Genomic DNA, 12,559 nt, shown 5'->3' with positions numbered 1-12,559 from the left:
GCTGCTGCTAAGCCGCTTCAGCCGTGTCCGACTCTGTGCGACCCCATAGATGGCAGCCCACCAGGCTCCCCCGTCCCTGGGATTCTCCAGGCAAGAACCCTGGAGTGGGTTGCTATTTCCTTCGCTCAGTCGTGTCTGACTCTTAGCGACCCCGTGGACTGCAGCCCACCAGGCTCTTCTGTCCATGGGATTTTCCAGGCAAGAGTACTGGAGTGGGTGCCATTGCCTTCTCCAACATGAACACCACAAAATTAGTGTAACATTTAAATCTTATAACTTGCTAAATGAATGATTATGGATACATTGACATTGGGTTTATATATTTTTCTTATTTTGATCCCTGGATAATGTTGATTCAACTTAGAGAATTATTACATAAGTTACTGCTGCCCTTCAGTATATATCAGGATGTATCAAAGGACAGTCCAACTTTTTTACGTCTGTTATTTTGCATACGTCGATTCTCGCTTATAAGTGATATATTTTGGCATGAGATTAGAAATATTTTTGTTACTTGACTATGAAAGTAATGCTATTCATTTTAATGGGAAATGGTCTCCATTGGTGTAATTAGGACACTATTAGCTTTAACAAAGCAGAATTGTCAAAAATAATGTAGGAAAAATACCTCAGCTAAATAGTATACATAGGTCCCAAAGCAATTTACTATATATTTACAGTAAACTTCAATCAAACTCTAGTTTTATGTGTTAATTTGTCTTGACTCTAAAATGAAATGCTCTTTAAAGAAAAACTCAATGGAATGTCTTCAATTAAATAAAAAATAGAATCAGGAAAGAAATTAATTAGAGAGCTTAAAGATAGTACAGAAGATATGAACCATACTTCTGTTACTATATTTGCAAAATTATTCAAAATGTTTTGAATTTTCTTTTACATATTTTCATACTGATATCTTCTAAACATCTATGTTCATTGCTTTACTTGTAGATCTTTTAAAAATCAATCTTCTTGTGCTTAATGTAAGATAATGATCAGTATAGTGTATTACAAGGAACATGAGTTGTAGAATGAGAAGTCCTGGATTTAAATATCTGCTTGCTAATTTTGTTAACAGTTGAAATATTTCTAATCACTCTTTTACTTATTTGTAAAATAAAAGTACTTTATAAGTGTATCTATTGTGACAATTTAATGAGGTGTTCTTTCTAAAGAGCATGTCTTACAGGAAACTTTTCCACATGTTTGTGGTGATACTGCTTGTAGTAGTTAAAAAAAATGGACATAACACCAATACTTATGGATACATAAATTGTGCAATAATCACATAATGAAAATGCCTCAGAGTAGTAAAGATATTTGTATTAGTTCTACTTATAAACACAAATGAATCCTCAAAAAAAAGTTCAGTGGAAAAAGTGATTTGCAGAATACATCTGGTTGATAGCATTTACACAAAATATTAAAAACCTATAAAACGACTCTTGATATTTAGACCTAAATGTATAAGGTAAGATTATAAATAAGTACATCAGAAAAAGAAAGAGCAAGTTGAAGATGGTGGTTACCTGTGAGGAACAGAAGAGGAGATAAAACTGAGGAGTGTCCCTTGGATGTTGCTGTGATAAGATACAATAGCATTGTTTTATAGTTTATTTCAGATCCCCTCCTTGGAAACGGCTTGAGGGAAGAAGTGAGAATATATCAGTGTAGTTACAGGGGTTGTGGGAACTGGATGATGTATAACAAGGCTATAGACTTGAGGACATTAGTTTATTATCTCTGTTTTATATACAGTTCATCCCCAGACCTCCGGTTTAGTATGGCTCTGTGTGACCAAGAGAAAGCTTTCAGACAACAGAGAAAGGAAAACATAAAGGAAAACATGAAGAAACTCCTGGGTCCAAAGAATAGTGAAGGCTTACATTCTACACGTGATGTGAGTTGGAAATTTTTCAAAATGTTTTTGCAATTTAATAACAATTTTGTTTGTACTTTCTCTCAAACTCCTCTCAAATGTGAAGATATTGAGACTGAGTATTATTTCTCTATCTTTCTAAGGTAAGGTGAGTGTTTTATAAATGGAAACTCTTTGAGGAAGATCATCACAAGGACTGCCCATATTTGGTAGTATTTATCAGATGTAATTTTTAAAAGAAGCATAGTCATACTGATGCACAAACGAGATGTTCATTTCATTTGTAGGAAAAGTTTAACCTGTAAACGGGTCATTGAATTCATTTTAATACAAACTAAGATTAAATAATTGTGGAAATTATCATTACTGAACCAGAACAAAAAGTTCTAAATCTTAATGACAACAATAAACAAAATTTTTTTCTTAAAAGACATGAATAGGGGAGATAAAAGGAAATGTTTCAAGTTATTACTATTTCATAGCAGGGAGTGAAAAGATATCCAAAGTTGACCAGGTAGTTAAAACAATGATCTCCACATGTGAATATTTTTCATGATTCTAATTATAGAGAGATGTTAAAATTTAAGAAGTTTGTCAATGAATATTGAAAGTACAGTCCTTCAATTGTACTTTAACTCCTTTTTCTTCCCTTAAATTCCAGCAAAGTAAATGGCATTTATTTTATTCAGTAACATATTATACAATCCAGTTTTTGTCTGTTTATCTACTTACCCCTTCTCTGATTTATGTATGTAAGTATGTATGTACGTATGTATCTACCTATCTACCTGCCCACCTACCTATCTACCAATCCATCCATCCATCTGTTGGTCTATTCTTCTTTCTGAAATCTACCAAATAAATTCCTGCCATGGTTAATAATTCTGTATTATATATTTTAAAGTTGCTAAGGGTAGATATTAAAAGTCTTTATCACAAGAAAAATTTTTATAACTATGTACAGGGATGAATATTAGCTAGACTTATTGTGGTGATAGTTTCACAGTATATACAAATAACAAATCATTATGTTGTACACCTAAAGCAGTTATAAGATATGTCAATCATACCTCAATGAAACAACTTTAAAAAAAGTGCTGTAGTCATGCTCATCAAATGATAATAATGGGATTTCTTCTTAATGGCATATCAGGTAATATTTTTTACTTATTGTTTTGAGCTTTTCTGTTAAGTGAATATTTTAGATGAATATAATTTACTTTTAGAAAGACATTAAATGCATAAAAGTGAAAGTCGCTCAGTTGTGTCTGACTCTTTGAGACCCCATGGACTGTATAGTCCATGGAATTCTCCAGGCCAGAGTACTGGAGTGGGTAGCCTTTCCCTTCTCCAGCAGATCTTCCCAACCCGGGGATCGAACCCAGGTCTCCTGCATTGCAGGTGTATTCTTTACCAGCTGAACAACAAGGGAAGCCAAAGAATACTGGAGTGGGTAGCTTTTCCCTTCTCCGGGGGATCTTCCTGACACAGGAATCGAACTGGGGGTCTCCTGCATTGCAGGTGGATTCTTTACCAACTAAGCTATTAGAGAAGCCCCTATTAAATGTATAAGTCAATATATATCTATAAGCATGCATATTTATCCCCATGCATATACTCACAGACCAGGGATTCCAGATTATTGTAAATTAAGGACCAAATGCAATTGCAAATGAGAGAGAAATTCTGAGTAAGGGGACCAGATGTGTACCTGCTCCGTATGTGATGACAGAGTATCTACCTGTGTTTCTAGATGGGTGTTGGGGTCAAAAGCTGGTCTGCTGATGCTGAAATGGCTTTGTATGATAGGCGCAAACTATAAGATAAGATGTTGCTGATGGGGAGTTTTTGCTAAAAGGAAGCGTGGAGGAGGAGCAAAACTTCCATGGATGTTTCTATTTAAGAAAAAATGAGGGACTTCTCTCAGTCCTTCATATTGTGGTTGACTGTTGTCTCAGTTAACGTGACTTCCCTGGTGGCTCAGACGGTAAAGCGTCTGCCTACAATGCGGGAGGCCTGGGTTCAATCCCTGGGTCAGGAAGATTCCCCTGGAGAAGGAAATAGCAACCCACTTCAGCATTCTTGCCTGGAAAATCCTGCAGACGGAGGAGCCTAGTAGGCCATAGTCCATGGGGTCACAAAGAGTTGGACACAACTGAGCGACTTCACTTTTTTCACTTTTCATTGTCTCAGTCAATAAATCCTTGAAGACACATCCTTGACTACATATTACTCAGAAGTTTCTGGCTTCTTGGGATGTCTTTATGATTTTGCTTTCTACAATAATCCTTTCATCAGCAGTTCTACACCTTCTTTTTGTCCCCATCCTTGGCTGGCACTGTTATATCCTTGGAGCAGAGAAATGATATTTCAAGTTATTTTTCATTTCTGCCATTTGTCATTTGTTGAGACATTGTGCTAGGAACTGAAGGTGAACAAAGCTGAAATGGTTAATACCAAACAGTCACTTTCCTTAGTGAGGTTTAAAGCCTCGCTGGGGAGGAAGACATTTAAGCAGGTAAAAAGTGATGGAAATGGGTACCTCTGTTAATTTATGGCTACCAGCTTCATTTGGGAGACTCTTTCTGGCTATCTAGGTGCTTCCTCACCTAGTTGCTTTCCATTTATTTGCAAATGGAATAAGAATGTTTCTCATTCCCAGCTGCTGACCCACCCTCTGGCTCCCTCACAACGGATAGACTGGCCTGCTAATCTGGGAAATGAAAGTCATGAGATGACAGATCTTTCATTTCTTGCCAGAGGATTGACATATTCCATAGCCCGGGCTTAGCCTTTGCCACTTCCCTCTGAGTTCAGTTCATGCCTTTTCTCTCCAATTCAGTCGCGTCACACCACAGATAGGATTGCAAACCCTGATTAGGAACCCCAACATAGCAACTTTCCAGTTTTCCCAGCGCCCCTCTCCACCTCTATTGTTGGCCTCAACCTCTGCATGAACTTTTCCTATAAAAACACACCTATGCTCTAAACTCTGATACATTTAGAAAAAAAAAAAAAAAACAGAACCAGAAAAATCCCCCTGGAATGGACGTTCCCTTCTCTTTTCCGCTCTGCTTCTCTCCTTATCTTCACAAACTTTTCCACAGTTTCCTACACAATCTCATTCTCCTTTCTTGCTTCCCTCAGGCTTCTGCCCTCAGGACTCTACTGCAGTGACTCCACTAGTCCCCAGGACCAAAGGATCTTTGGTGCAAAAGGATCTTCTGGCTCTGTCTTAAACCTAATTCTATAGCTGCAAATGACTCAGGTTTTCTGCTATTTGAAGCATTCCCTCTCCTTCACTTACCATCGTCTCTCTTTTTTAAAAATTAGTTTTTATCAGAGTATAGTCACTTTACAATGTTGTGTAAGTTTCTACTGTCCAGCGAAATGAACCAGCCATATACGTACCGTATATCCTCTCCCTTTCAGGCTTCCTCCCCATCCAGGTCACCACAGTGCATTAAGTAGAGTTCCCTCTGCTATTTGGGCTTCCCTGGTGGCTCAAGAATCTGCCTGCAATGCAGGAGACCCTGGTTCCATTCAGTAGGTTCTCATTAGTTACCTATTTTATCCGTAATATCAATAGGGTCTGTGTGTCATTACCAATCTCCCAAGTGTTCTCCCCCTTTCTCTCCCTTGGCATCTGTATGTCTGCTATCTTCTCTTTATTTTCATCATGCCTATTTGGTTCCCTTTACCAGATCTTCTTTCTCTGTGCATTATTTAATTATGAGTTGTTCGATGCTCAGCCCCAAGCCCTTTTTCTCTGCATTCTGCACTCTTAAGAATTTTCTCTCTCTTCCACGCGTCACCCAACAAAACCTTTGGGCTAAGAACCTTCACGTTTCTCAGTGACTTAGAACCTCCTTTGTGGTCTTCAGACCTGAATATCGGTATCTCCTTTTTCTGATTCACTCATTTGTATTCCTCACATCTCACACTCAGCAAATCTGAATCCAAACATCAAATCCTCTCCTCCTTACAGTTCTACTGATGCTTGTCCTCCTCCTTTCCATTTTTTGTTCACACCGAAATCTGAATGATCTTCCCAAAACACAAATCTGATTTTACCAAACTCAAGCTTAAAATCCTTCCCCTGCTCTTAGGACTGGCCTCAAAGCATCTTTCCAGCTTCATGTGTTGCTGTGCGTGCGAAGTCACTTCAGTCGTGTCCAACTCTTTGTGACCCTTGTGAACTGTAGCTCACTGAGCTCCTCCGTCCATGGGATTTCCCAGGCAAGAATCCTAGAGTGGGTTGCTGTGCCTTCCTCCAGGAGATCTTCCCAATCCAGGGATCTAACCTGTGTCTCTTATGTCTCCTGCACTGGCAGGCGGGTTCTTTACCATCATCACCACTTGGGAAGTAAAGTGTACAGCAAAGTGTGGACTTCCCTGCTGATTTGGTGGTTAAGACACCCATGTGTTCCTAGTTCATCCCAAATCGCCTCCACCCCCTCCACCGATTATCTCTTGGTTCCAGATCTCGGCAGAACCCTTTCCCAGTTCGCATTTCTTGTGTGCACATTGTTGCTTCTGTCTGCCTTTGCCTCCCCCATCCCCCCTTCCTCCACCCACCCCCTTTTCAGTGAACTTACAGCCTCTCAGTCTTGTATCGGAACATGTGTTACTCAAGCAGTCTTCATCATTCGCTCCTCCATCCTTCTCTCTCTCCCCCTGGGTCCAAGTTAGGTCTCTCAGTCATGTTCTTTTATAGCGCAGATATGTACATTATCTTCTCTGAATTTCCCTCAATCAAACTTTTAAAATACTATATTCATTTAATGTCTGTTTTTTTTTCTGTTAGAATATAATTTTCATGACGAGTACAGCAGTGTCTGTGTTACTCACCTTTATATTCCCAGCACCAGCTCAGCTCCTATAGCTTGCAGTAGACCCTCAGTAAATCTGGTGTTGTAATGAAAACAGGAAGGAAGGGGGCAAGGCACAGCCTTTAAAAGAATGACATAGCCATAAGATACGACAAAAAAAAGAACCAACTAGGTCCAAGGTGGTCAAATATTCGACTTCCAGTGGACCTTGAGCCTTATCGTACGCTCGTCGTAATAGTTAACTAAATGGCATGCCCACCAGCGCCGTGACAGTTCTGAGGCTAACCATCAAAGGCCAGAAAGTGGGCCGTGGCATCACTGCTGGAAATCTCTGCCCCTTCCTCCAGATAATTGGAATAATCCCCCCACTGATTCGCCTATGAAATTACCTGGCCCGTTAAAACTAACCACACTATTTTTCAGTGCTCCCTAGCTTTCTGAGATGGCTCATACTTGGTGGAGTGTGTTTTTCTCTAAATAAATCCACTTCCTACCTATCAATTTGTACCTCACTGATTTCTTTCACAATGAGACATCAAGAACCTCAAATTCATCAGGAACAGTAAGAGTCAGGGCACACATGTAGGCCGTGGTTTGGCATTTCAGCCAGGGGATGGGTTCACCAGAGAGAGAGAGCAGGGGCTCGTAGCTGAGGACTATTTGATCAGGTTATTGGGGAGGAGGGGGTTTCTCAGGTGGTGCTAGTGGTAAAGAACCCGCCTTCTGAGGCAGGAGCTTCAGGAGGTGCGGGTTCAATGCTTGGGTTGGGAAGATCCCCTGGAGAAGGGAATGGCAACCTACTCCAGTATTCTTGCCTGGAGAATCCCATGGACAGAGGTACAGTCTGACTCTTACAAAGAGTCAGACACGACTGCGTGACTAACACACACTGGGGAGGAGACAGGTTTGGATGAAAAGATCACAGTTTGAAGGGTTGAATTGAAAGTCTGTGGGGCACATTGCCACAAAAGTCCAGTGGCCTTTGGTCATAGGTTTTCCTTTTCAAAAGGAAAGTTGCTGCCTCATCTCCTAGGCACTCCTGTTGTGAAAAGGAGTCTTTCTGGGAAAATGAAATTTGGCCTACTATTCATACATATTGACTTTTCTGCAGCAGATGGAGAATGAGGTAATTATGCTTCTCTCTGGGCTAGTCTTCAAAAATATTAAACTCATGTTTTTAGTAGTCATTCCTAGAATTAAAACTTTTGATGTTTTGGTTAAGACTTTTTTCTCTTGGCAGAAATCATCCACTTAGATGTATTCAGCACCACCCATTCCCATAACACAAGTATCATTTTCCTATTTTGTGTTTCTCCTGGGCCAAGGGCCTCTTAAGTTCCCATTTCCCTTGCTCCCTGCCAAGATCTTCACCTTCGATTCAGTACTGGCTAGTTGGCCTCCTGAAGGTAAAAGGAGCAGACTGCTATAGCAGTTTGTCTAAGATGGAACAGTCCTACTCAATATGCAGAGATGGTGCCTGTCTTGTTCCCAGTTTTCAACAAATATTTTGCAGCATCCAGTTTAGGACAGCAATGTTGACTTAAAATGTAGAATGAATTTTGCAGAAGGAATTTGGGTCCCTTGCTTCTTCCCTGTGTTTCACTTGTAAAATAGAGACAATGTCTCTTATTCAACTAAAAGGATGAGTATAAAGGCTTGTAAAGCAGGCCAAATAATGTGTAAGGCACATCTTGGTTACTTACTACTATAGTAGCACTTAATACAATAGTAGCTATTAAACCAATATGTGGGTATTGCTGTTATATAACACCCCAGGGCAATGTCAAATTCAATAAAACCTTAGCTTTCCTGCTTGGATAATGCTGTGTCTAGTCATTCAGTCGTGTCTGACTCTGCGAGTCCATGGACTGTAGCCCGCCGGGCTCATCTGTCCGTGGAGATTCTCCAGGAAGAATACCGGAGTGGGTTGCCATGCCCTCCTCCAGGGGATCTTCCCAACCCAGGGATCAAACCTGCATTGCAGGTGGATTCTTTAACATCTGAGCCACTTGAATAAATCAAATAGTTAACATTTCGAGTAACCCAAGAGTTTCTTCTCAGCACTCAGACTTAAAAAAAAAATTATTCTTGATAATAAAAAGTTCTAAAATGTATTGATTTTAGTCATTTGGGTGAAAAGTTTCTAAAGAGCCTAACTCTTTGCCCAGACTGAAGTGGTTTGAAATGCTCTCGTGTTCGCAGCCTTTGCGATCAACTGCCATTTCTCCAAGCTCTATGTATCCCACAAAAGTAATTTCTTCAAATCATCCCTTTCTCTTTCAACTTTGTTTTTGTGGAATTAAAATCTGATAAGCAAGCTTGTTGTTGGAACAGTGTCTCTGATGAATATAATTCCTCCATAAATAAAAAGGGCTGAGGTCTTTCCTGTGAGTAAGATCTGTGACACTTTGTGTGTGGGAATTTTGGTCATATTTGGATTATTTAAAGGCCAGTTCTTTTAAATGTTCTTGTTCCAAAATAGCTTTTAATCAGATGACGTTTCCAGATTAGAGTCTCTTATTTGAAGAGTAATGCTACTTAACAGTTTTCATGTCCCCACAAAACTGACTATACAGAGAGCAAGAACTGGTTAGGGGACCCAGATTTGAAATTAAAATAGGGAAATGAGAGAAGGAAATTTTGCTTCAACTTTCATAGACGAATAAAGAAGGAAATGTTTCTTCTCAAGGCAGAATATAAGGGATATACAGATAGATAACTTTGTATGAAAATAGGAGTATAAGTAGTTCTTAAATAATATATACTATTATCTAGAATACTATTCTCTACTTGTTTGTCAGATAAATTAAGTGAAAAACTAGAGAAAGAAGAGAATGTCTAGTGACAGAGGGGGAGAAAAAGCCAAATAGTTTCAAAGAAGGAGGTAATAAAAATCAACCTTGGTTTGTCAATAAGAATTTTTATTTCTTTGTTTAGTCTATTTCCTCATTAATAATATTCTTCCTCTTGCTTCCACCTTCCTTATGACAATAGCACTTCCCTGTGTCAATTCTTATTTCCTTTAGTCATAAACGTGGTTGGACAATCAGTTGGAACTCCCCTTAGCTAGTTTTGAATGGGGTCCAAAACTAGAGAAGGCTCTGCAATAAGACTCAGTTAAGTTGTGAGCTGCTCTGCCCCGGGGGCCATATGACCATTCAGATCTGTTGCTGCTTGAAGTGTATGTGGCAGATAGGACTGCTCTTTGCCTGCTGGGGTAGGTACTTGTAGGTGATTTGCAGCACAGGCACCTTGGGTACAAGACCTTGCCATCCTCTTTGACTAACTACTATCCTTTGGAAAAGTAGCTTTTGGCCTGCTTACTGGGACTTAGTAGAGATTGCATGCTTAACTATGAGTGACCGAGTTATCACGTGACCTCAGCTGACCATCATGTTATCTGACCCACCGAGCCATAAAGTTGGGTGTACACAGATGCACTCCATCATACTATACAAGTGTTATATATGAACTCAGGCTGACCAGGCCCTGAAGATACACATAAATTCCATGAAGAAGTGGCCCAAATGCCCATGTGTCCCACTTTTGTTACCCTAACTTCTCTTTCCTGTCCTGCATCCAGATCCTCATGGGGGAGATACCTACAGTCAGTTGACAAGAGGAGAGAACACTTGTTTCTTGTTACAGGCGATTTTGCATAGTATTTCGGTACCACCTGAAAGAGGATAGCTGCAGGACCCCAGCCCCTTTCTGGGATACCCTTGAAGGAAAGTTGTGCAGGGAAATCTTCCCAGAGGGCAGAGTTATAAGAGTGCACCGAGTCTTTCATTTTGCTTGGTTGGGGAAATGGCCAGACATGAAATTATATACTGATACATGGCCTGTGGCCAATGGTTGGGCTGCTTGGTTAGTGACTTTAAAAGAACAGAATTAGAAAACAGATGACAAAAAAGGAAAAGATTGTACAGAGGTATATAAATTGATCTTTCTGAATGGATGGAAAAAAGCTGTGTCCTAGGTCTATGCCCACCAGAGAGTGGCCTTAGCAGAGAAGGATTTTAATAATGAAGTATATAAGATGAACTGTTCTGTGGATACCAGTCAGTTTCTTTCACAAGTCTCCCCATTCACCACCCAATAGGATCATGAAAAAAGTGGCCATCATGGCAGGGATGGAGGTTATGCTTGGATTCAGCAGTGTGGGTGTCCATCTGCCAAGGCTGAACTGGCTACAGCAGCTGCTAAGCAAGTGCTCAGTCAGCCAGCAGCAGAGACCAACTCAGTCCCCAGCATGGCATCATTGCTATGGGTCATCAGTGGCAGATGGATTACACCAGACTGTTGCCATCATGGAAGGGGCAATGTTTTGTGTTTACCTGAATAAACACTTATTCTGGATTCAAATTTGCCTTCCCTGCACTCAAGAATTTTGCCAAAACTACCATCTGTAGACATACAAAATGCCTTATTTAGTGTCACAATATTCTATACAGTGTTGCTTCTGATCAAGGAAATCATCTCACAGCAGATGAAGTATGGCGATGAGCCATGTCACGGGCTTTACCTGCCTTACCATCTTCCCCACCATCACGAAGTAGCTAGTTTGATGGAATGGTAGAATACCCTTTGAAGACTCAGTTATAGTGCCAGCTCAGTGGCAATACCTTGCAGACCTGGAATATCGTTTTCTGGGAGATTTAAATCCTCTGAACCAGCATCCAAAATTGGTGCTATTTATCCCCAGGATTCACGACTGCAAGAGTGGAAGTGGTTCCACTCACTATTACCCCTAGTGATCCACTAGCAAAATATTTGTTTTCTGTCTGCATGACCTTATACTCTTCTGACTTAGAGGTCTTAATTCTGAGGAAGGAATGCTTCCACCGAAAGTGCAACAATGATTCCACTGAACTATAATTTAAGACTGCCCCCTGACCTTTTTGGGCTCCTCTTTACTCAGCAGGTAAAGAAGGGAACTACTATCCTGGTGGGGGTGATTGATTCCTGACTATTAAAGAGGAATTGGATTACTCTATGATGTGGTAAGGAAGAGTATATCTGAGATACAAGAGATCCTCTGTGGTGTCTGTCTGTTAATATTACCATGCCCTGAGTTACATCAATGGAAAACTCTAAGAACCCAATCCAGGAAGGACTGCTAATGACCCAGAACTTTCAGAAATGAAGGTTAGATCACCGACCAGCTGAGGTGCGAGTTGAAAGCAAAGAAAATACAGAATGGATAGTGATAGGAGGTAGTTATAAATACCAGCTATTACCAGATGACTGAAATAAGATTGTATTTGCCATGAATATTTCTCCCTTAATTTATTATGAATGTGTGTGTGTGCGTGCATGCACACACAGAATTACAAAAACAGATTCATATTTAAGTTATGAGGTATCAAAGAGAAGAATAAGCATATTTAAGGACTTTGCATTCTTTTCTGGGGAAAGGATTAGTGCATTTCCAGTTGCACACAGGATATCCGTGTCATGTTAGCTAGGAGTGTGACCTTGTTGTCTTTATTTGGAGATTGAAGTGAAAGTGAAGTCACTCAGTCAGTCGTGTCTGACTCTTTGTGACCCCATGGACTTAGCCAGCCAGGCTCCTCCACCCATGGGAGTTTCCAGGCAAGAATACTGGAATGGGTTGCCATTTCCTTCTCCAGGAGATCTTCCTGACCCAGGGATTGAACCCGGGTCTCCTGCACTGTAGGCAGACACTTTACCGTCTGAGCCACCAGGGAAGTCCCTTACTTGGAGATTTAAGTATGGTTAAAGGGATGCATATGGCTGCTAAGTTAAGAAGGGGTAGACTTGTGATAGTCAATTTTCATCAGTGTGGAGGATGCTTTTTATTTGATTAGTATTTATTTATTTATTT

At 40.2% G+C, this 12,559-nt stretch overlaps 1 protein-coding gene across 2 annotated transcripts in view; it reads left to right on the top strand.

Moving 5' to 3' along the window:
* Positions 1–12,559, top strand: part of PLA2G4A (phospholipase A2 group IVA) — a 169,351-nt gene that overhangs the window by 96,395 nt on the left and 60,397 nt on the right. The window contains exon 1 of one of the 2 annotated variants that reach the window (XM_043485361.1): positions 1,745–1,900. The exons of the other annotated variant lie outside the window; for it this stretch is intronic. Within the exon in view, the coding sequence (XP_043341296.1) occupies positions 1,784–1,900 (117 nt within the window). The 5' untranslated portion in view covers positions 1,745–1,783. Of the gene's footprint in view, positions 1–1,744; positions 1,901–12,559 lie in introns of those variants that run through there. 2 annotated transcript variants of the gene reach the window in all.

Source organism: Cervus canadensis, chromosome 13 (assembly GCF_019320065.1).
Source record: "Cervus canadensis isolate Bull #8, Minnesota chromosome 13, ASM1932006v1, whole genome shotgun sequence".
NCBI classification, from domain to species: Eukaryota; Metazoa; Chordata; class Mammalia; order Artiodactyla; family Cervidae; genus Cervus; species Cervus canadensis.
Note: the sequence above shows the minus strand (reverse complement) of the source record. Positions and strands in the feature narration are given on the sequence as shown.